The sequence below is a fragment of the Ictalurus furcatus genome, chromosome 22 (assembly GCF_023375685.1).
Source record: "Ictalurus furcatus strain D&B chromosome 22, Billie_1.0, whole genome shotgun sequence".
NCBI classification, from domain to species: domain Eukaryota; kingdom Metazoa; phylum Chordata; class Actinopteri; order Siluriformes; family Ictaluridae; genus Ictalurus; species Ictalurus furcatus.
In genome coordinates, this window is record NC_071276.1 from 5,551,356 (window position 1) to 5,572,502 (window position 21,147).

At 38.3% G+C, this 21,147-nt stretch overlaps 1 protein-coding gene across 1 annotated transcript; it reads right to left on the reverse strand.

Annotated features, from left to right (window-relative positions):
* Positions 1–1,956: 1,956 nt before the first annotated feature.
* LOC128599289 (L-serine dehydratase/L-threonine deaminase-like) lies at positions 1,957–14,163 on the reverse strand. Its single transcript, XM_053610806.1, is given in 9 exon segments — positions 1,957–1,992; positions 2,520–2,737; positions 2,910–3,034; positions 3,168–3,395; positions 3,907–3,998; positions 4,157–4,296; positions 13,052–13,091; positions 13,444–13,617; positions 13,878–14,163. Coding segments are annotated over 8 exon segments (1,032 nt in total). The 5' UTR covers positions 13,597–13,617; positions 13,878–14,163.
* Between the last annotated feature and the right edge of the window lie 6,984 nt (positions 14,164–21,147).

The following is a 21,147-nucleotide window of genomic DNA, read 5'->3' on the forward strand; positions in this document are numbered from 1 at the left end:
ACGAACTGGCCTTGCCGTTCCAATAGTTTCAGAGGGGAGTGTAGATAAGCTTGTTGTATACACATTAAACTCACACACCTCACTTATTTTAGTACCAATTATAGGCTATAAAAAGCATTCCATATTTGGGTCCCTAGAAAAATAGTTATGGGACATTTTAGGGCTGGCTGCTACCAGCGAATGCATTCCCTTTTTTGTTACATGTATGACTTTAGTCATCAATGTATCAATCATTTTCAATGCATAATCAATAATAAGTCATCATTTGTGACTAATCACTCTGTTTATAGCAATAATATATTATTAGTAATATTATTTGTACAGGTAGAGACAATTTGTGTTTGCCGTCATTACGCAGTGATCAGTTTCCGACAACAGGACCACTGTTAGCTGGGTAGGTTTGGGGCATAGACAAGCAAAAGCTCCAGCAACACAGCATAAACTCATCTCAATGCAATAGTTACCATGTAATTAATACACTCACAGTCCATCTAATTAGGTACACCTGTATGTAATTAGCCAATCAATCAATCATGTGTCAGCAGCGCAATGCATAAAACCATGTAAATACAGGTCAGGAGTTTTAGTTAATGTTCATATCAAACATTGTCTACATCAAATATAAAGTGACTATATTAATATTTGCAGAAATAAAAAACAAACATTTTATTGCTTTTTGCAAAGGTTGTTTACTTCTTTCACTGTGTCATTTGGCCAGGGGTTTCCAAACATATGTATACTAATATAAATATATATAAAGTGAACAGAAACAAACATTTAATTGTTAAAATAAGATTCATGTTACATTAGACAGATTAAATCTAAAACACAAACATTGTACATTTCACAAGACATGGAAAAACCTGGAAAACATTTTCAACCCACACACCTACACACTTCTAGGCAAGAACTTGATATATTTCAAAAACACCACTTTCAGTCTCTTCTTTAGAATTCTTGACTAAATGACATTTCTAGGAAGACATTTCAGTCAAGCTAGACATTCTGGAATGATTTAGCCCCAGCTGTGGGTGTACAAAAGTCAGTCAGATGTGGAATTATAGAGTGCCTTGCAAAAGTATTCAACCCCATTAAAAGTCATCAGATTCATCAAGCTTACAGATACACTTACACAGATTGTACCAGACAGAACCTTTTTGCAAACCAAACTATTATTTGTCAGCAGATCTTTAAGAAATGATAAAAACCTAAAAATTTAGCTTGCAACCCCTGTCCTGTAGAAGCTCCAAGTTTACAGTGATGCAAGATTGGCCTACCGAGGACACATTTGGCTTACAATTGGCCTCTGCCTGTGAATCATTTGAAAGGTCCCCCTTTCTCGATAAAAGACCTCTTACTGCAAGTACCGTTGGTCAGATTGTGAATCTGATGGAAACTGAAGACCAAACAGCATTTTAAGGATATTACAAAGTTATAGACGTGCAGAAGATAAGAAAAGGCTACAAAATAATATCCAAGTTGGATATTGGATATTCCAGTAAGCACTGTTGGATCAGTTGTGAGGAAATGGAATCTGCACCATACCACCTAGGCACTGCCTTGACAAGGTTGTCCCGTAAAACTCAAGCATCGGAGCATGAAGGGGACTTGTGAGGGAAGTTACAGTAAGGCCAATTACTTTAAAGGGGCTACAGAATTCTGTGGCTGAGACTGGAGTGAAGGTGCACCAGTCAAGCATATCAAGAGCTCTGCAGAATACATGGCAAAGACCATTCCTCCATACAGAATCTCTCCGGATCCTTCAAATTTCTAGGTCCACGCTGGCGTTTGAATTGTTTGAATAAAAGATCAAATGGTTAAACAATAATGACAATTTTTCACAGCCTTCTTTGCTCATATTTACCAAGGGTGCCAATATTAGTGGAGGGCGCTGTATGCTGTATAACAGTAAATGAAATTTCTAATAGTTCAGTTCAATATGAGTCAGAGGCAGGCTCACAGATCGAGGGAGAGCCCAATGAGCATCAGGAGCTAAATCAGACAGATACAGGTGAGAGGGTTATACTGGCTGACTGTAAAGGGACGTGCTAGGAAGAGTGTGATAAGAAGAAAGATAGACATCGAATTCTTTAAAAGGATTAGTTATTACAACAACATTAACTACATTGAGAATTACGCCTAACTATTTATAATATGATTGTAAAAGATTTTGTTATTCATTCTCTCTCTGATTCTCTTGTTATTCATTCTCTATTTGAGGCTCTTTCTGCTTCTGGCCATCGAGAAGCACATCCCAATCATAAAAGATGAGGTTATCAAGATCTTTCAGAACTACTGCCCCTCAAAATGCCTGTGCACAGCCCTGCTGAAGGGGTTGAATACTTATGCAGACAAATCTGTTCACTTTTAAGGGGGTTGAATACTTTTGCAAAGCAGTGCATTTGTAGACCTACTTAGCAAACAAGCATGATAAGGTAAATAGTATAGTCATCAAAATTTCTAACTCTAAATGTAGGATGTTCATTATATTTACATCCCCCCCAAAAATTCCAGTGTACTTTATCTGGATATGTCCTTGTCTAGCCGGTCATTCCCAATTGTTTCTTCAGACTATGCAATTGCTCTATGCTGATGTTGTTGCCACCACACACAACCACCACCACTGGTCCCAACTCCTGAGTCAACTTATTCTTCCTCTGAAGACGCTTAATGATATTGCAGTAGATGGCTCCAAGAGCAGCACCACAAGCAGGTTCAACTAAAATCTTTTCATCATCTGCAAGTAAAGCAGTGAGGTGAGGGGCTAAATATGTACTTCAGAAAATAAGTGTGATATAAATATTTCACTATCAAGATACTTTAATTATCTGAAAATTAGCCTCATTTGATCTATTTATATTTGCATGTATGTATTTTTTGTGAATAGAGGAACCCAGAAAATTACTAACCAATGAAACGCTCAACTGCCCATACAGCTTCCTGATCTGTGACCAGCTCTGAGTAAACAGTGTGCTCACCCACAAGCTTCATTGTTTGAGATGATACTCGTGTCAGGCCCAGCGTGGTAGCAACACTAAGGACAAAAGTAGAGCTGAAATATTTAAATCATAGTACTTTATCAGACTGCTGCATCTAAATTGAATGCTGCATCTAAATTGAATGCTGCATCCAAAAATCGAAGTGTTATGATGTCATATGCAGATTACCTAGTGATGGAGGGCAGTGTAACCAGCTCTCCCACCTTCATGGCTGCATTGAGGCTGTGAGCACCTACTGTTTCCATAGCAATGATGGGGACATCTTCCCAACCAGCACGGCGGAGACCTTCCACAACCCCATTCAAGAGGCCACCACCTCCCACAGACAAAACCACTGCTCCTGGCTTCCCAGCCAGCTGGGACTCCAGCTCCTTCACCAGAGTGGTGTGACCTTCCCTGGAAAGACAAATCCATGTAATCCACTTTGCAGAGGTCATTGGTTTGTAAGCCAACATTCATTTTTACACTTTTATCAAACGGTGCACAAATCGAAAAAGTTAATCATGTGCTCTATACAATGTACAAAATTATTGTTCTCTCACACGTGTGGCATATTCAGCATATTTAATTGATCCTGATTGATAACGCTGGCAAACATAGGAAATGTTCAAAGAATTCCTAAAACATGATTATTGATTTAATTTAAAGAAACTTTTAAAACTTTTTAATACAAAACATTGCTTATTATATGCAGCAAGATGCAGTGCCAGCCAAATACAGTCAAAAAAAAGTCAACTTTTGAAATTTATACCAAGCTTTCAATGTGCTCCACTTTACCCATCATTTATCAGCTGTCTTCTTTTTATTATACATCTTGTCTTCTATAACATTTGTGTCTTTTCTGTATGAAAATGATCAATAGTATAATACACAGTATAGCATTTCAAAATATACCAAAGCTACTCACCAAATAAGGGGATCGTCATAGGGAGAGATGAATACCCAGTCTGGATTGTTAGACACAAGCTGTTGTCCAAATTCAAGGCTCTCGTTCAATGACTGTGGAGAGGGGGGGGGAAGCCATTCAATGACCTAAGAAAGGCCTAGTGATGTCAGTTGAATGCTTTTAAAATAAAAAAAATTATTATTGCTATTGCTTCGTGTGAACACTACTGTCAGGAATGTTCATAAATATAAATAAATATCGCATCACTCACTTTGCCATGAATGACAACATCAGCCCCTTCATCATAAAGTCTCTGCACAGTGCCTGAAGGGGTAACACTGGGCACCACTATAGTGGCAGGCACTCCCAACTTCCGTGCAGAATAGGCAGCAGCCATGCCAGCGTTGCCTCCTGGTATTCAAAAAATGTATTTCAGTATAACAGCAAACAGTCTTATTTGCAAACAATACAGCTTGGGTTGTGTGATATACAAAAACTTTAACAAGATCTTGACCTGTATCTGCATGATTTTTTGCACTGCACTGCTGCCACATGATTGGCTGATTAGAGAACTGCATGAATGTGCAGGTGTACAGGTGTTCCTAATGAAGTGGACCATGTGTGTACACAATAATAATAAAAAAAAAGTATAAATAGCTTTTGTTATCATAACAAAGAAAAACATATAAGCATTGATATGATGAAACATTCGCTTAGGAGAAAATGATGTAAGGAGTCTCAGGTGACAACACAGTCATTAAGTTTTTCAGGACAGAGGTGTTTATGCTTTTACGTTTATACAGGTTTCTCTGTAATAAGCTGTTATTTTTTTGTCTTGTTAACTTCAACAGAGAGAAAGAGAGGCTGATGAGTAACAACTGTTTATAGCTTCTATTACTTATGTCATAAAAGGTAATAAACTTGTCTCATGGACATTCTGTTTACCTTAAATGTAACTACAAGCCAATAAAAAAGTGTGTTGTGTCATTCACTGATAAATTAAAAACTGTAACCGTTAGCTAATTCTGTGGTATAAGCAGAATAACACACTTCAGACCTGTTGTTTTTAGGAAATAATCCACTTTGGGTTCACGCCTTATCACACCAACCTGGCCTGGATTATTTTCATATTACAGCACAGCCCACCATATGTTATTCTGTACATACTTTATTTATTGCAGTAGCAGCGTAAAAAAAAGGATTTAAAAAAATAAACATCAACACAAGTTTCTAAAATTACAGTGCCCTATATAATGTTTGGGAAAAAGTCATAATTTTTTCATTTGCTTCTGTACTCCACAGCTTGATCTGCAACGTTTAGGTGTGTGGTACGTTTCAGAGTAACATCCACATGAATGCCAGGCATAACGTTGCATTGGGAATATTTTTTCTTAAGTCCCAAATAATTCTCCTCTTGCAGTGGAGTGGTTTGCATAACTAAACATCAGTCATTTTGTATCTTCAATAAATGGAGGCAAGACCAATCAGACAGGTTTACAGGAAAATATTTGGAAATACTTGTGTCTTATTGGCTGACAGGTATCAATTCTGCCAAGCACTAGGTCACACAGTCAGTTAGTGTGCGGGGGGGAATGGATATTCACTGATTTTTTTTTCTACCAGTAAAGGGGTTGAAACTGAAACACTAACATCCACTCATGCTGAACCAGGAAAACAACGTGTGTAAATGTTTTGTATTAGTTCCAAGTTACATAATCATGATATAAGCCCCAAGATGGTCCTGATGGCAAGATAGCGCCTTGCATGGCAGCTTTGCTACCATTAGTGTGTGAGTGTGTGTGTGTGTGAATGAGACACAGTGTAAAACACTTTGGATAAAAGCCTCTGCACAGTGCCTGAAGGGGCACATAAGTGCGCCATTTACTATTTACCTTTGGCTAGTGACACCAAACTAGCACAGTCTAGATACTGTAGCTAAAATGTTTTATATTTTATCATTCTGGTAGTTCTGCAGTGATAACACCTGGGGCCAGTATTATGATAAAACATTTTGTCCAATTTTCACATCTTTTAAGCAATTAGCTCTCACATGCAAGAAAAAAATGCATGGACACAGTTTATTTAGATGTACGTTTTTTAAAAAGTTTTTTGATGGAAAATAATCTGGGCTCAGTCCCGGATGATAAACAGTCCATCTAATGCCCCTGGTACTAACCACTGCATAGAACACCCCACAAGACTCTGACTGAGTTGTCTAGCCATCACAATTTGCCCCTTGACAAAGTCACTCAGATCTTTAATCTTCCTGCTCCCAACACTTGAGAGTGACTGTTCACTTGCTGCCTAATATATCCCACCCCTTGACAAGATAATCAGTGTTATACACTTCACCTCTCAGTGTTTTTAATGTTACGGCTGAATAGTGTTTAATAGTTTTTAATATTTAAACATATGTTTGCATTTAACACTTATATTTACATTTATATTTACCAGTTATATTTAACATTTAATTGTAATATTTACACTGAAACTTAAAACTATTATTTGACATAAGTCCCTATCTAAATGTATCAGAATGGCCTCAAATGTTGAACAAATAATCTTTTTTTACTTTTAGCACCCCATACATTAATATAAACCTATCCTATAAACCTATTTTTTTAATGCAGTCTACTCAATCTCAGATTAGTTTTTACACTGTAGATGTGGCGTAGTCTAATTATGTGCAAGGCAGGCGCGGACTGGCCGTTGGGAAGACAAAGTGTGCTTTGTCATGCTTACATGTTATTTGCTGTGAACTAGATAAATGAACCAACTAAAGCCCAAAATGTTTTTGTTAACCTTGGGGTTTCAATGCTTATGCTAGAATCTGTAGGTTTCTGCATCACTGCAGGTTTGACCATTCCCAAGCTTTAACTACTCAGACTAAGTGCACAAACTTTTAGAGAAGTTTATGATAATCTGTGTTTAAAAAATGGTCATCAACTTCAACTGTACATGGGTAAAATAAACATGTAAAGCTGATCATTTTCTTCTAGACTACTCATCAGTTCTTTTTCGCATTATAGCCTATAAAGCATATCATATTTGATAGCCAGCCCAGCAATTAAAATGATTTGTTAAATACTTACTCTACAATCTAAACAAGCAGGTGAACATGACTCTGAACACGAAAGGGAAAGGATGGAGGAGGGGGGAGCAGGATCCAGGACAGATCCAGTTAGAGGTACACTATTGAATGTTATTGTGTGACTGTGATCATCCATATGATCAGGTTGGACTACTTCGTTCAAGTTATTTATTGTTGCATTACAAGAAGTAGCAGTGGCAAGTATGTTGGATAATACACCACATATATTTGCCACATATATTAGACTATCCATCAACCTCAACCGCTTACTCCTTTTCAGGGTCGCGGGGGAACCTGGAACCTATCCCAGGGAGCATCGGGCACAAGGCACAAGGCAGGGTACACCCTGGACATCGCAGGGCACAATCACATACACACTCACACACCCATTCATACACTACGGACACTTCAGACACACCATGCATGGAGGAAACCGGAGTACCCGGAGGAAACCCCCTCCGCACACACAGAGCCGTGGGAATCGAACCCCGACCCTGGCGGTGTGAGGCGAACGTGCTAATCACTGAGCCACCGTGCTATTCTTTTGATGCTCATGTCAGAGACAGATGTGTGACGACCAGCTAGTGCCACTGAATAATAGAGTTTAAAAGTAATTGAAGGATAGATATGTTTTGCACTCTTATAACTGACTCTGACTGATTGAATACAACTAATTACTGGTCATCTGGAAAATTCAGATGCAGAGTTGGTGTTCAGTTGTTTAGTTGTTGCTTTTTGTGTTTCTGTTCAGTACAATGTGATGAGTATCAGGTTGAGTATCTAAATTATTACATTAATTTAGTATATAAATTATTTACCTTATATTATACAAATATAACTGACACTACTTTAGATAAAACAATCATAACGTTGCGCTGTCGCTAAATTTGATCTGTTTTTTTACAAACATCCACGACTAGCTTGCGACTAGCTTGCGACTAGCTTGTAGCTCGCTAGCATCACCTACCGCTAGCCTTGTTTACGTTTCACATTTCTCATTTACCGCTGTTCTGTTTAAAAAACAAATATGTCTGCTGTCTCTCCGGTTTTGAGTGCAGATGAGGACTCGCTCGAGCTTCACATGGTGCGGCTGGAACTGGAGGATGTGGAGAAGCAGATCCGCGGCCTACTACAAGCAGGCCCAGCTGCTGGAGCGACAAACTGTGCTGGAAACATCTTGTGCCTCTGCCCACATATCCAAGGTAAGCACACAGCGTGGTATTTCCACTCCCAGCCCCTCTACGCCGTGTGTTTCTCTGTGCAGGGACCGTGCACCTAGGACTTTCCCAGCCGTGGTCTCCGTCACGCCGGCGCCAACACACCTCGGGCCTTGGGTGAACCAGCGGCGGAAGGCGCGGGCTGGACCCTCTCCACCTCCGGTGTTCGAGATTCCAACCAGGAACCGCTTCACCCCTCTCCGTCAGACCAGACCCAACGCTGTGATCATCTAAAGGTAAGGTGCGCACACACTGTTTTTCTGGTGCTTGTGTCCTTGATGTCGCTGCGCAGGTATCCGGGATCCTGAAGAAGGACGAGCGCATTGGAGTGGTTGTGCTGCACGCGGGGACGGACGACACCAGGCTGCGGTAGACGGAGGTTCTGAAGAGGGACTTCTCCAGCCTGATCGAGAAGGTACGAGGCAGATCACCCACCGCGAAGATCATCGTCTCTGGACCTTTTCCCACATACAGACGTGGAGCAGAAAAGTTCAGTAGACTTCTAGCATTAAATGATTGGTTAGTCTCTTGGTGTAATGAGCAGAATCTGGTGTTTGTCAATAACTGGAATCTGTTCTGGGAGCGTCCTAGGTTGTTTCGTCCTGATGGCCTGCACCCCAGCAGCCTTGGAGCGGAACTGCTGTCAGACAACATCTCCAAGGCGCTACACTCCAAGTGACTGCCTACCGTAAGTACATCTTCCAATAATAACAACATTCAGTATTATCAATGTTCAATTAAAAATCCGGCACCGGTAATACATACTATAGAGACTGTGTCTGTTCCCCGAGCTATACAAATATATAGAAAATCTCGGAAAGTCTATCTTCGTAACCTAATTAACATAAAATTAAATCATATTGAATGCACAGCCAGCACTTTTGATCTGAGGCTAGGACTATTAAACATTAGATCTCTTGCGTCTAAGGCTCTTATTGTTAACGACATCATTACTGATCAGGAATGTAATTTAATGTGTTTAACAGAAACTTGGATTAAACCAAACGAGTACATAGCATTAAATGAAGCCAGTCCTCCTAGATACAGTTATGTACATCAGCCTCGTTCAACTGGTAGAGGAGGAGGTGTTGGTCTCATCCATAGTAAAAATCTAGTCGTCACACAAAAACCTAAGCATAAATTTAATTCTTTTGAAATTCTTTATACCAGTACAAGTTATGAAGCCACAAAAAATAAGTCAATTCCTCTAATTATTATTTACAGACCCCCAGGGCCATATACTGAATTTCTTAGTGAATTTGCAGACTTTGTCTCAAACCTGGTTGTGTCTGTAGATAAAGCATTAATCGTCGGAGACTTTAATATTCATTTTGATAACCTGGAAGACCCTCTAAGATTAGCGGTTGTGTCCATCTTAGATTCAGTAGGGATTAATCAGAACGTAATCGGGCCTACTCATAATGGTGGTCACACTCTTGACCTCATACTAACATACGGACTAAGTATAGAAAATATTATCATTTTTCCGCAGTCTGAAGTTGTCTCAGACCATTATCTTATCTCGTTCATAATACGAATTGATCATAATATTTCCACCTCGCCTCGCTACCGGGTAAAACGTACCTACACATCAGCTACTGCACCGAGCTTCATAAATAACCTCGCAGAAACATCAATTAGATTTGGATCACCGTCAGATCACATAGAACTCGATCAGGCGACTGAAAGCTTGGAGTCAACACTCCGCTACACGCTAGATAGAGTGGCTCCACTCAAAAGAATAATAATTAGAGAAAAAAAATTAGCACCCTGGTATAATGATCAAACGCGAACCTTAAAACAGACCACTCGACAATTAGAACGTAAATGGCGTCAAACCAAACTGGTGATATTTCAAACAGCATGGAAGGAGAGCCTACTGAAATATAGGAAATCTCTTGGCGATGCTAGAAAAATCTATTTCTCCACCTTAATAGGAGACAACAAAAACAATTCTAGATTCCTTTTCAACACAGTAGCAAAATTAACTAGGAATAAAACCACTACAGAGAGAAACACTCAATCATTACATAGCAGTGAAGATTTCATGAAATTTTTCATCGATAAGGTTGAAAATATTAGACGTGAAATACAGGCCATTAAATTAAAACCGGACAGTACTGTAACAAACCCATTACATGACAATGTAGCAACATCAGATCAATGTTTAGAGTGTTTTGCTCCGCTTAGAGAGACCGAACTAGCTACATTAATCTCTTCAGCCAATTCATCAACTTGCATACTAGATCCCGTACCTACATGTTTGTTTAAACAGATTTGTCCAGGAGTAATTGAACCACTTCTAAATATAATCAATTCTTCCCTAAGCACTGGCTATGTACCTAAATCACTTAAATTAGCAGTTATTAAACCCTTGATTAAAAAACCTGACCTTGACCCGTCTCAATTGTCCAGCTATAGACCAATATCAAATCTCCCCTTCATCTCTAAGATTTTAGAAAAGGTTGTAGCAAAGCAGCTATGCTCGTACTTAGATAGGAACAACATTCATGAAATGTATCAGTCAGGATTTAGACCTCATCATAGCACAGAGACAGCGCTAGTTAAAGTAGTAAATGACCTTCTACTGACCTACGATCAGGGTTGTGTCTCGCTGCTTGTGTTACTCGACCTTAGTGCAGCTTTTGATACTATAGATCACACTATTCTCCTTGATAGATTAGAAAATGTTGTTGGTATTAAGGGAACAGTCCTCTCCTGGCTCAGGTCTTATCTGACCGATCGTTATCAGTTCGTAGATGTAAATGGTGATTTCTCCACGCGTACTGAGGTTACTTTTGGAGTTCCACAGGGTTCTGTTTTAGGCCCACTGCTCTTTACTTTATATATGCTACCCCTAGATCAAATTATTCGTAAACATGGAATTAGCTTCCACTGTTATGCTGATGATACACAGCTGTATGTTTCAGCGAAGCCAGAGGACAGACAGCAGCTTAGTAAAGTTGAGGATTGTGTAAAGGACATTAGACGTTGGATGTTAACTAACTTCCTTTTACTTAATTCTGATAAAACAGAAATACTTTTATTAGGCCCACTTGTAGCTAGAAGTAATCTTTCTGATCACATGATTACTCTGGATGGACTTTCTGTTTCATCATGTGCAGCAGTTAAAGACCTTGGAGTGATTATTGACTCCAGTCTTTCATTTGATGCTCATGTAGATAATATTACTAGGATAGCCTTCTTTCATCTCAGAAATATTTCTAAAATAAGAAACATATTGTCACTACATGATGCGGAAATACTAGTTCATGCATTCGTCACCTCTAGATTAGATTACTGTAATGCCTTACTGTCTGGATGTTCCAGTAGGAATATAAATAAGCTCCAGTTAGTCCAGAATGCAGCTGCTAGAGTCCTAACTAGAACTAGAAGATACGACCACATCACACCGATATTATCAGTACTGCATTGGCTCCCAGTAAAATCTCACATTAACTATAAAATACTCCTACTGACCTATAAAGCACTAAACGGTCTTGCGCCACAATATCTAAGCGACCTTTTGGTTTTATATGATCCGCCACTCCTACTTAGATCAAAAGATGCAGGCTATTTGACGGTACCTCGAATAGTGAAGGCTACAGCAGGGGGAAGAGCTTTCTCTTATAGAGCCCCACAGTTATGGAACAGTCTTCCTATTAGTGTTCGGGACTCAGACACAGTCTCAGTGTTTAAGTCTAGGCTTAAAACGTATTTGTTTACTCAAGCCTACCCTGACTAGATTCTGTTCTACTACTTCGCAGTCATAATAATCTTTTTTCTCCCTCTCTCCTTTCACCGAGCCCCACACGAATTTATGGAGATACTAGAGATCCAGATCCATTCTGCCTCTGGATGGAGCTCAAATCTTCTCTAATTCCAGACTGCTGGACTGCAGCTGCTCCTAAGGCCATACAGACTTCATATAAGTCAATAATGAACTTTTTCACATTATCTGTTGTTACCCAGATGAGGACGGGTTCCCTTCTGAGTCTGGTTCCTCTCAAGGTTTCTTCCTCTTAAAACATCTTAGGGAGTTTTTCCTTGCCACCGTCGCCACTCAGTGGCTTGCTCAGTTGGGATAAATTCACACCTTTAATATCTGTATACCGTGTTGATATTTCTGTAAAGCTGCTTTGAGACAATGTCTATTGTAAAAAGCGCTATACAAATAAAATTGAATTGAATTGAATTGAATAGAGTCAGTAAGGGAGAGGTTTGATACAGAGGTCACCAGGGGCAGACTGGACAGAAAAAGCAGCCCGTGAATTTGCTGTCAAGCGGCCCTGATTCGATACACCAAATTCGAACTGACACAACATGTGTCTCGATCTACAAATCATTAATTTAAACAAAAAACAGAATTTGTTCATTTGTATTGTTTGTGTTAAGCTAACATGTAAAATGATGAAACTGTTGTTTTCTAAAGGTTTTCCTTCCCAAGTTTGTGTACAGAAAGCAAAAATTCAAAGTTGAATTAATGTAATGATCACCTGACACTTAATTTGACGTAACAGCCTGCTCTTACTATCATTTTATTATCTTGTTTTGGATGGAAATTTAAAAACAAAAATTTTTTTAAGTCCAGCTCTTTTGGATGAGGTCGAGTGAAAAAATGATATTAAATATTATCTCCTCGTCATTGCCTTCTGAGGCCTTGTCTCCCTCTCTTCTCGCTCCCACAACTGTTTTCTTAGCTTCTGGATCAAACCTCTCCCTTTCTGACTCTGCATCTGAATTTTGCAGATGACCAGTAATCAGTACACTCGCGCTACACTTTTGCCTGGAATGTACTACTTATATCTTCTTAGCATTTTACACTTTCATCATTACATTTTTCATTTTATCAACTCACCTGAGCAACAGACAAATCGAGTACAGCCAGTTTCTGCCCTCTGTAAGCAAAGAGATGAAAGATATCACAGGTTGCATTCAATGAATAACTATATATATATATATATATATATATATATATATATATATATATATATATATATATATATATATATTTCTTTTTTTATGTCTATACCGTTAGTGATCACATGTTCACATTAATTACCTGGTGTCCATCTTTTCATATTTTTTTTAAAGTAATGACTACAAGGCAGAGAGGAATGAGTTGATGATGAGTTTCTGTTTAGATGTGATATAAGACATATCATAGTCCACTTTTTTGTGTGGGCTGCCCCGGACCCTTTTCTGACATACACATTAGGAATGAAACACTTTACCAGCATGATCACTTACCATCTTACACAAGTGACCGATGCCTCGGATTTTAAAAGAGCCTGTAGGCTGACATGAGTCCAGCTTCAGATATACAGCTGTACCTGCTATATTAGAGAGTGGCAGACTCTCTCTTAGTGGAGTGACGATATGAAGTGGATGAGGGTTCTGCATAGTCTGATCTTCAGGAATAACCTGTCATTCGTGTAAGATTTGTGAGACAGGACACGATATAAGATCAGTTGATATTTCCTGATTCGACGAACAGTACATCTACTCTCGTTACTTAGCTACATTAAGCGTTTAAAACAAGTTTAATTGTGTTTACAATTTACATCAACTTTATTTATTTATTTATTTAAAAACTTAAATGATGCAACAGCTTATTGAATAGTCACTGTTATGTTAAACAGCTTGATTTCTAAAAAGAAACCCCCCCCAAACATCTATCTTACCTCGACAAATTAAAATATATGGCGTCCTGGCTGTGTTGTTTCTGTCCTCGGTCAAGTCTAATGTTTCAAAGTCTTCTTATACTCTAAATTACAGAATTAATGTTTCACGAGAACCAATCGCAGCTCTCCATCCCAAACACACCTCTGTCCTGTAGCCACGCCTCCGTGCCTTAGCCACGCCCCGGACCGCAACAATGAGCAAGGTCATGCTTTATCTTAACAATCAAGCTTGTATTATTGCTTTTAAAAATGAACAATAAATATTTGCTTCTTAAGTATTGCGACTGAAGTAAATTAATAAATTAAATAAAATTAAAATGAAGCCAATCCAATCACTCAATAATGAAATGACATCATTTCATATAAAAGCCTACTAATACTAATAATCCTTTTATGCAATACTAATTGTAAATAATGGCTAAAATTTTGCTTCATGAATTATTATTATTATTATTATTATTTTTAAAGTATTTTCTTCAACATCAAGAGACGTTTACTCTGTTCAAATATTTTATTTAATAAAGAATACAAAAGTACACAATCGCTAGCCTATTAGTATCCATAACCTATGCATTACCAAAAGGGACGGTTCAATTTTGGCTCAGCATTTCCAAAAGGGGGTGCACACTGCACAGCAGTCAGGGGTGGCATGCTGGCAGCTGAAACCTGACTGATCCGGCTTACAACCGACCACGAGTCACTTCTCATATTTTTAGATTCACAGCTTTTGGACTAGAAAACAACATCATAAAGTAACTAGACATGTACATTTCCTATAGAAAATGTGAGTAGTGCTTGCGAAAACTCGGCTAGGGCACCAATATTTTTTTAGAGCTGCCCGTGTAGGGCGCCAATACTTTAAGAGCTGGCCGTGTGGGGTGCCAATACTTTAGAGCTGGAGAGATTGGGTGGCAATCATATCATAAAGTAATTCCAACGCAGTTTCAAGCATTTGAATACTTTTGAAATTGGGTTTTGTTTTGTTTTTGCTAGACACTACTGCACAAGTTTGATTAAATGCTTTTTTTTAATGAATTTCAACACACTGCATTGTGAAAATGTGTGACCTATTCAGCTTTAAAACTATTCGTTAATCCATCTCCAGAAACCGCGTCACTGGTATAAAGTTGGCTGGACGGTGGACGCTCGATATTCACAGATATGCGCAAATTAAGGGACCGTCTCTAAAGTTACACACCACACTGGTGTACACGTTTATAACTTTAATAGCATTTGAAGGGAATAAAACCAACTGTAGAGTAGCATATTCATGAAGGTGTCAGCTATAACGCACACCTTTTAGATTTTTGATATTTAATAAAATAAACTATTAAATCATATATAAATTTGACATGAATTTCACTACCGAATGGGCCCATACTCAAAATGTAAAGCTAAATATCTATAAAAAGTAATGAAATAAAACTAGCTAAGTATTATTTATTCTAGTCACTTAATACACGCTTAATATATCAACAATTTATCTCCATGGTTTGTAAAAATCAGGGAGTAGGTTAGCCTGAGGAAGAAATTCACATGCGACGATATAAACTATCCTCCGAGATATTGCTACATATCACAATATGTAAATATGTGTGTGTGCACCGCATTCAGTGTTTATTTATCTACTTTATTTTATTTATTTTTTAATGTGAATACGAGAATAAGAGCGGGAAGTGTGTGGTGTTAAAAGAGCAAAAACTGTGAGAGAGAACTTAATTAAGTGTCCGCGCACTGTGTAGTGATGTGTCGTTCATGAACGAATCGTTCATTTTCAACGAATCTTTAATATGATTCAACGAACAACGATTCGAGTCGTCCGTTCATCACTTCACAGCCCCACTGCATTCAGAATATGGGGCAGTCACGTGATGAACGAATGCTCGAACTTGAAGACTTGAGACGTGAACTAATCAAATGTGACGTAACAAAAGAAGAGCGACTCGGATCGGGAGGTGAGGTGAACTAACAGACTGCATAGCCTAATGCTAAGCAATTAATTAATCATTTCTGTTTCTCATAATACTGCCTTGGCTGCATTAGCCTATAATTTATTATTTATTCCAAATGTGATCAACGTTTGCGTAAGTACTAGATGTGTTGGGGAATTTAACATTTTAATTATACTCTGCTGAAATTAACGAAATGACTCAAAAAAAGATTCGTTCATTTTGCTGAACGAGATTCAAAGATCCGAGTCAGTAAAATGATCCGAACTTCCCATCTTTAAACTGTCTGACTCGTTAACCCGCATGCTTTCTGTGTGGGCGCGTGCTCTGTGATCTGTGTTTGCGTTAACAGGTGAGTAGTCAAATACACAAATTTACAGGCCAAGTCCTATCTTAAATAGATGAAAACAGTCTTATACTACAATGTATAGCCTATAATATCGTTAAAGTTAATAAAACAACAAAGGAAAAAGATAACTCATCTCTCTGAGTTACTTTACTCCTGAATGGTTATTTGTGGCTATGCTTGCACTTATTAGATTTTAAGGGAGTTCGTTTAAGTATGCAAGTCTTTCAATGTAAAATTATATATATATAAATAATTTATATATATATAAACTTCATTTTCTGATGCTCCTGCTTCAACTGTAATGCTCCCTCATTAGCTTTGGTTACAATATCAGTATGTATATGAACCGCTGGCCATGAAATATGTCAAGAGATTTGGTGAGAATCTATTACTTTGGTCCTGATCTTGCTTGTGTACACTGTTTATTACATTTTTGAATGACTTTTTTTTCTTTTCTTCATAGAATTACTTCAGGCACTGAAGTAACTGTCTTTTTTGTCATATCCTATATGAAAAAAATATTAAACTTGCATTTTTTGTTCTTTTACCTAAAGTAAAGTGTAACTTTATGGACTTGGCTACATTGTACAGCAGTGCTGTAGTACTTTGGAATGGAATCTTATGACCTTTGACCTGCGCTGTGAAAATTCAATTGACTTTGAATTTGAATTTTTTTGCAGTGTTGTTTAACATGTTTCTGTGTTGTGTTTGTTTGATGTTCTGTAATGACTGAAGATCAGCACAGAATTCACCAGACTTGTGTCAATGGACCTGAGCAAGTCCTTTTATGAGGGTCTTGACAAACACGCCTCAAAGCTGCTGTATTTGTACCGCTCAAGGCGCTATGCAGACATCGCAGAAATGAGTGCCATACTGGAGAGCCTGGATAAAAATGTGAATAAATTTATTCAAGTGTACTTGTTTTGTAAATACTGTGGTCATTTCCTTTTTTGCTATTTCTCTTGTTCTGCATAATTTGAATATAAAACATTTGTACGTTTGAGGCATCAAATCACAGGAAGAGGGTTGCAGTACTGCTGGGGCTGCCACTGTCCATGCGCGAGAATCCATCTCAGTTCTTAAAGATCTGTGAGGTAAGTGTCTGTGAGGAAAGTAAGAAGGGATGTTGGAAGATATTCAGATAATGGAAGTCCATGTATTGATATTTCCAACTATTTTGATGGAGTTTACCTTGTTTTATTTTCATGAGAGATGATCAATTTCAGGAAGTTTGTGCTGTATTTTTTACCACCTTCTAATATTAATTCATTTTGTGCGATAACTGGTAAAGTTAAGATCGGTTCACCCATGCTGTTCTTAAGTCGTTGAGCTTGTGAGGATGTATGTGTGAAAACACATTTTAAAGTTGGGGTGTACAGTGGCTTCCAGGGTCCGGGGTTCAAGTCCCGCCGGGGCCATGTGTGTGTGGAGTGTGCATGTTCTCCCCGTGCTGCGGGGGTTTCCTCCGGGTACTCCGGTTTCCTCCCCCAGTCCAAAAACATGCATGGTAGGCTGATTGGCATGTCTAAAGTGTCCGTAGTGTATGAATGAGTGTGTGAGTGTGTATGTGATTGTGCCCTGCGATGGACTGGCACCCTGTCCAGGGTGTACCCCGCCTTGTGCCCGATGCTCCCTGGGATAGGCTCCAGGTTCCCCGTGACCCTGAAAAGGAGTAAGCGGTAGAAGATGGATGGATGGATAGATTTTAAAGTTTGTCTTTGTTTTTTATACAGCACACAGATTCTGAAGAAAAGTTAATCAAGGGCATGACTGTTGGAATCATTACAGTTGTGGATGACGTGATGGACCCTATTCCGTGTGACTGCAGTGATGTAGCCCTTGTAATGGAAGAAGTTGTCGAACTACGCAATTTTGGTGATGTACCAAATGCATTTGTCAACTTGATGGGATTGCTTTATGCACTTAACATAAACTACCCCAACAACTTCAGATACACCTTTGAGGACATTCAGAGGCTGTTCATGAACATTGGAACTGATGTCTGCAGTGCATGAGTACATTCACTTAAAAATAAACTGCTCAAGTAGAGATGGGTGTTATGAATTTCTTGTAAGAGAGATTTCATGTGTTGTTGTGTAATGTGTATGTTACAGTTTCTATGCCTCAACAGAATGACTTCAATTCTGTTTTATATTTTCACCTTTAAACACTGGGCAATTGAAATGTAATTTTGTTAGGCAAAATTGTAATCGATTTTTGTTTACATAAATTGATCATACCACAATATTACATTTTTAACCTTTTGCTTAAAGAGTTAAAAGAAACACTGGCTATTGTAGCTCTGGAACCTGTTTGACTTGTTCTGTTTACATTTGTAAATTTATAAGTGAAACAATTGATAAAGTCTTTCATATGGAAAAATGGGTTGTTATTTATTTGGTTGAACTTGCTAATGTAAGTTAGGAAAATAAGCCACATTAAGTTAAATGAACTTGGATTTTAGTACAGACAGCTTGAAAAAGTTAAGTTCACCTTACTTTTATAACAGTATTTCAACTGAACTTGGGATGTCTGCATTACTTGAAATAAGTAGTCGGGTCAATTATTTAATTATGTCAACAAAACTTTTTAAGTTGAAATTACTTATTATTTTAAGTAAATACAACTTAACTGAGTCAAAGCAAAAAGACAACTCAATAAGTTAAGTTGTGTGAACAAAATTTTTTTTACAGTGTGGGACAGTGTGCGTTATAGCTGACACCTCGATGAACACCTTACAGTTGGTTATGTGACTAAGTCATTCCCTTCAAATGCTACTGAGCTTTAAATTATGGTATATTTTGTGACTGAATCCATATGGTCTAAAAACATCACAATGTTTAGATATGATTTAACAGTTTATTTTATTAAACATCCAAAATCTAAAAGGTGTGCTTCATAGTTGACACCCAGTCGAACACTTTACAGTTGGTTTTGTGACTGTAAGTCATTCCCTTCAAATGCTATTGACCTTTAAATTGTGGTATATTTTGTGTAGTGAAATTCATGTCAAATTTACATATGATTTGCCAGTTTATTTAAATAAATATAACTAATCTAAAAGGTATTTCTCATTCCTGACACCTAGATGAACACTTTACAGTTTGTTTTGTGACTGTAAGTCATTCTCTTCAAATGCTATTGAAGTTAGAAATGTGTATTCCAATGTCGTATGTAACTTTAGAGACGGTCCCTTAATTTGTGCATAACTGTGAATATCGAGCGTCCAAAGTCAAGCCAACTTCATACCAGAACCCGCTTCAGGGTCATTGTGGATCTAAAAATGTGACTGCTCAGTGTTTTGTCAGCTGGCCATTGATTACTTCCGCTTCCGCTTCCCCAGCACACAAACGGCCCTCCATAGAGCCCATATGGTTCTTTTATTTCTTTAATAAGGAAAGCATCTAAATAACAAATAACAACTAAATATTCAGCTTTGCTATATTTTTTGTTGTGACGAGCAAATGCAAACAATTATGCCTATATGCTTTCTGTTAAAAGACACATTTGGTAGTAATTCTTTAAAGAAGGCTATATTCATAAACCCCCCCCCCCCCCCCCCCCCCCGACATCCCCCAGCATTCAAATGAAGCTGGTGAAAATGCTTTTATTTACATATTCCTTATTTAAAATGTCCTTGTCCATTTAGCCTCCTTTAAATGTTTTTGAACAGTTTTGTGACGCCTTCGTCCTTTAATGGGGGCCAAGAGACTCTATAACTCTATAAGTAGCAGCTAAACCCATACAATGATAGCTTAACTGTGCCTCACCATGGCTCGTGACACCAAACTAGCCTAGTCTAGATACTGTAGCCAAAATGTTTTATATTTTATAGGTTGGATGATCTAATGCCCCCGGTACTAACCCTACCATCTGTGTGCCTCAGTATAAATCGAGATTTTTCAGACCAGGCTACGTTTTTCCAATCTTCAACTATCCAGTTTTGGTGATCCTCTGCCCACTGGAGCCTTAGCTTTCTGTTCTTGGCTGACTGAAGTGGTACTAAATATCTTCTGCTGATGTAGTCCATCTGCCTTAAGGTTCGATGTGTTGTGCATTCTGAGATGCTTTTCTGCTCACCACAATTATACAGAGTGGTTATCTGAGTTACTGTAGCCTTTCTGTCAGCTCAAACCAGTCTGGCCATTCTCCATTGACCTTTCACATCAACAAGGCATTTCTGTCAACAGAACTGCCGCTCACTGGATATTTTGTCTTTATTGCACCATTCTGAGTAAACTCTAGAGACTGTTGTGTGTGACAATCCCAGGAGATCAGCAGTGTTGGAAATACTCAAACCAGCCAATATGCCACTGTCAATCACTGCGATCAGTTTTTTTCTCATTCTGATGGTTGATGTGAACATTACCCAAAGCTGTTGGCCTGTATCTGCATGATCTGCAGGTGTTCCTAATAAAGTGCTCAGTGAGTGTATTTTCACTTAATTTTGACATTCTGATTTCAGGGTTAATGGCAATGAGACTGCAGTGATCATAACACATGAGCAAAAAGGCAATAGTTTGCATATTTCATGTTTTAGCCTATGCTTATTTCAATATTTGGGTTACAACTAATGGTGATCGTTGGAAGGGTTAGAATTTAGCGCCAACTGCATGAATCCATGGACCCAACCTGCCATGTGCCAACAGTACAATAGAACACCTTTGGGATGTGGTAGAACAGGATATTCACAGCATGAAAGTGCAGCTGAAAAATATGTGAAGCAAGCATGTCAACATGGACCAGAATCTCAAAGGAATGTTTCTAACATCATGTGGAATTCATGCCACAAAGAATCAAGGCTATTGTTAGAGCAAAGGGAGGTCCGACCCGGTATTAGTCTAATGTTCCTAATAAAGTGCTCGGTGAGTGTACACATTGGGACATTATTTAGTGTTTATTCAACGTACATTTTCGAGTTCACATTTGTAGAGTATTTTTTTTCCTTTACTGAAAATAATCGGTTATCCTT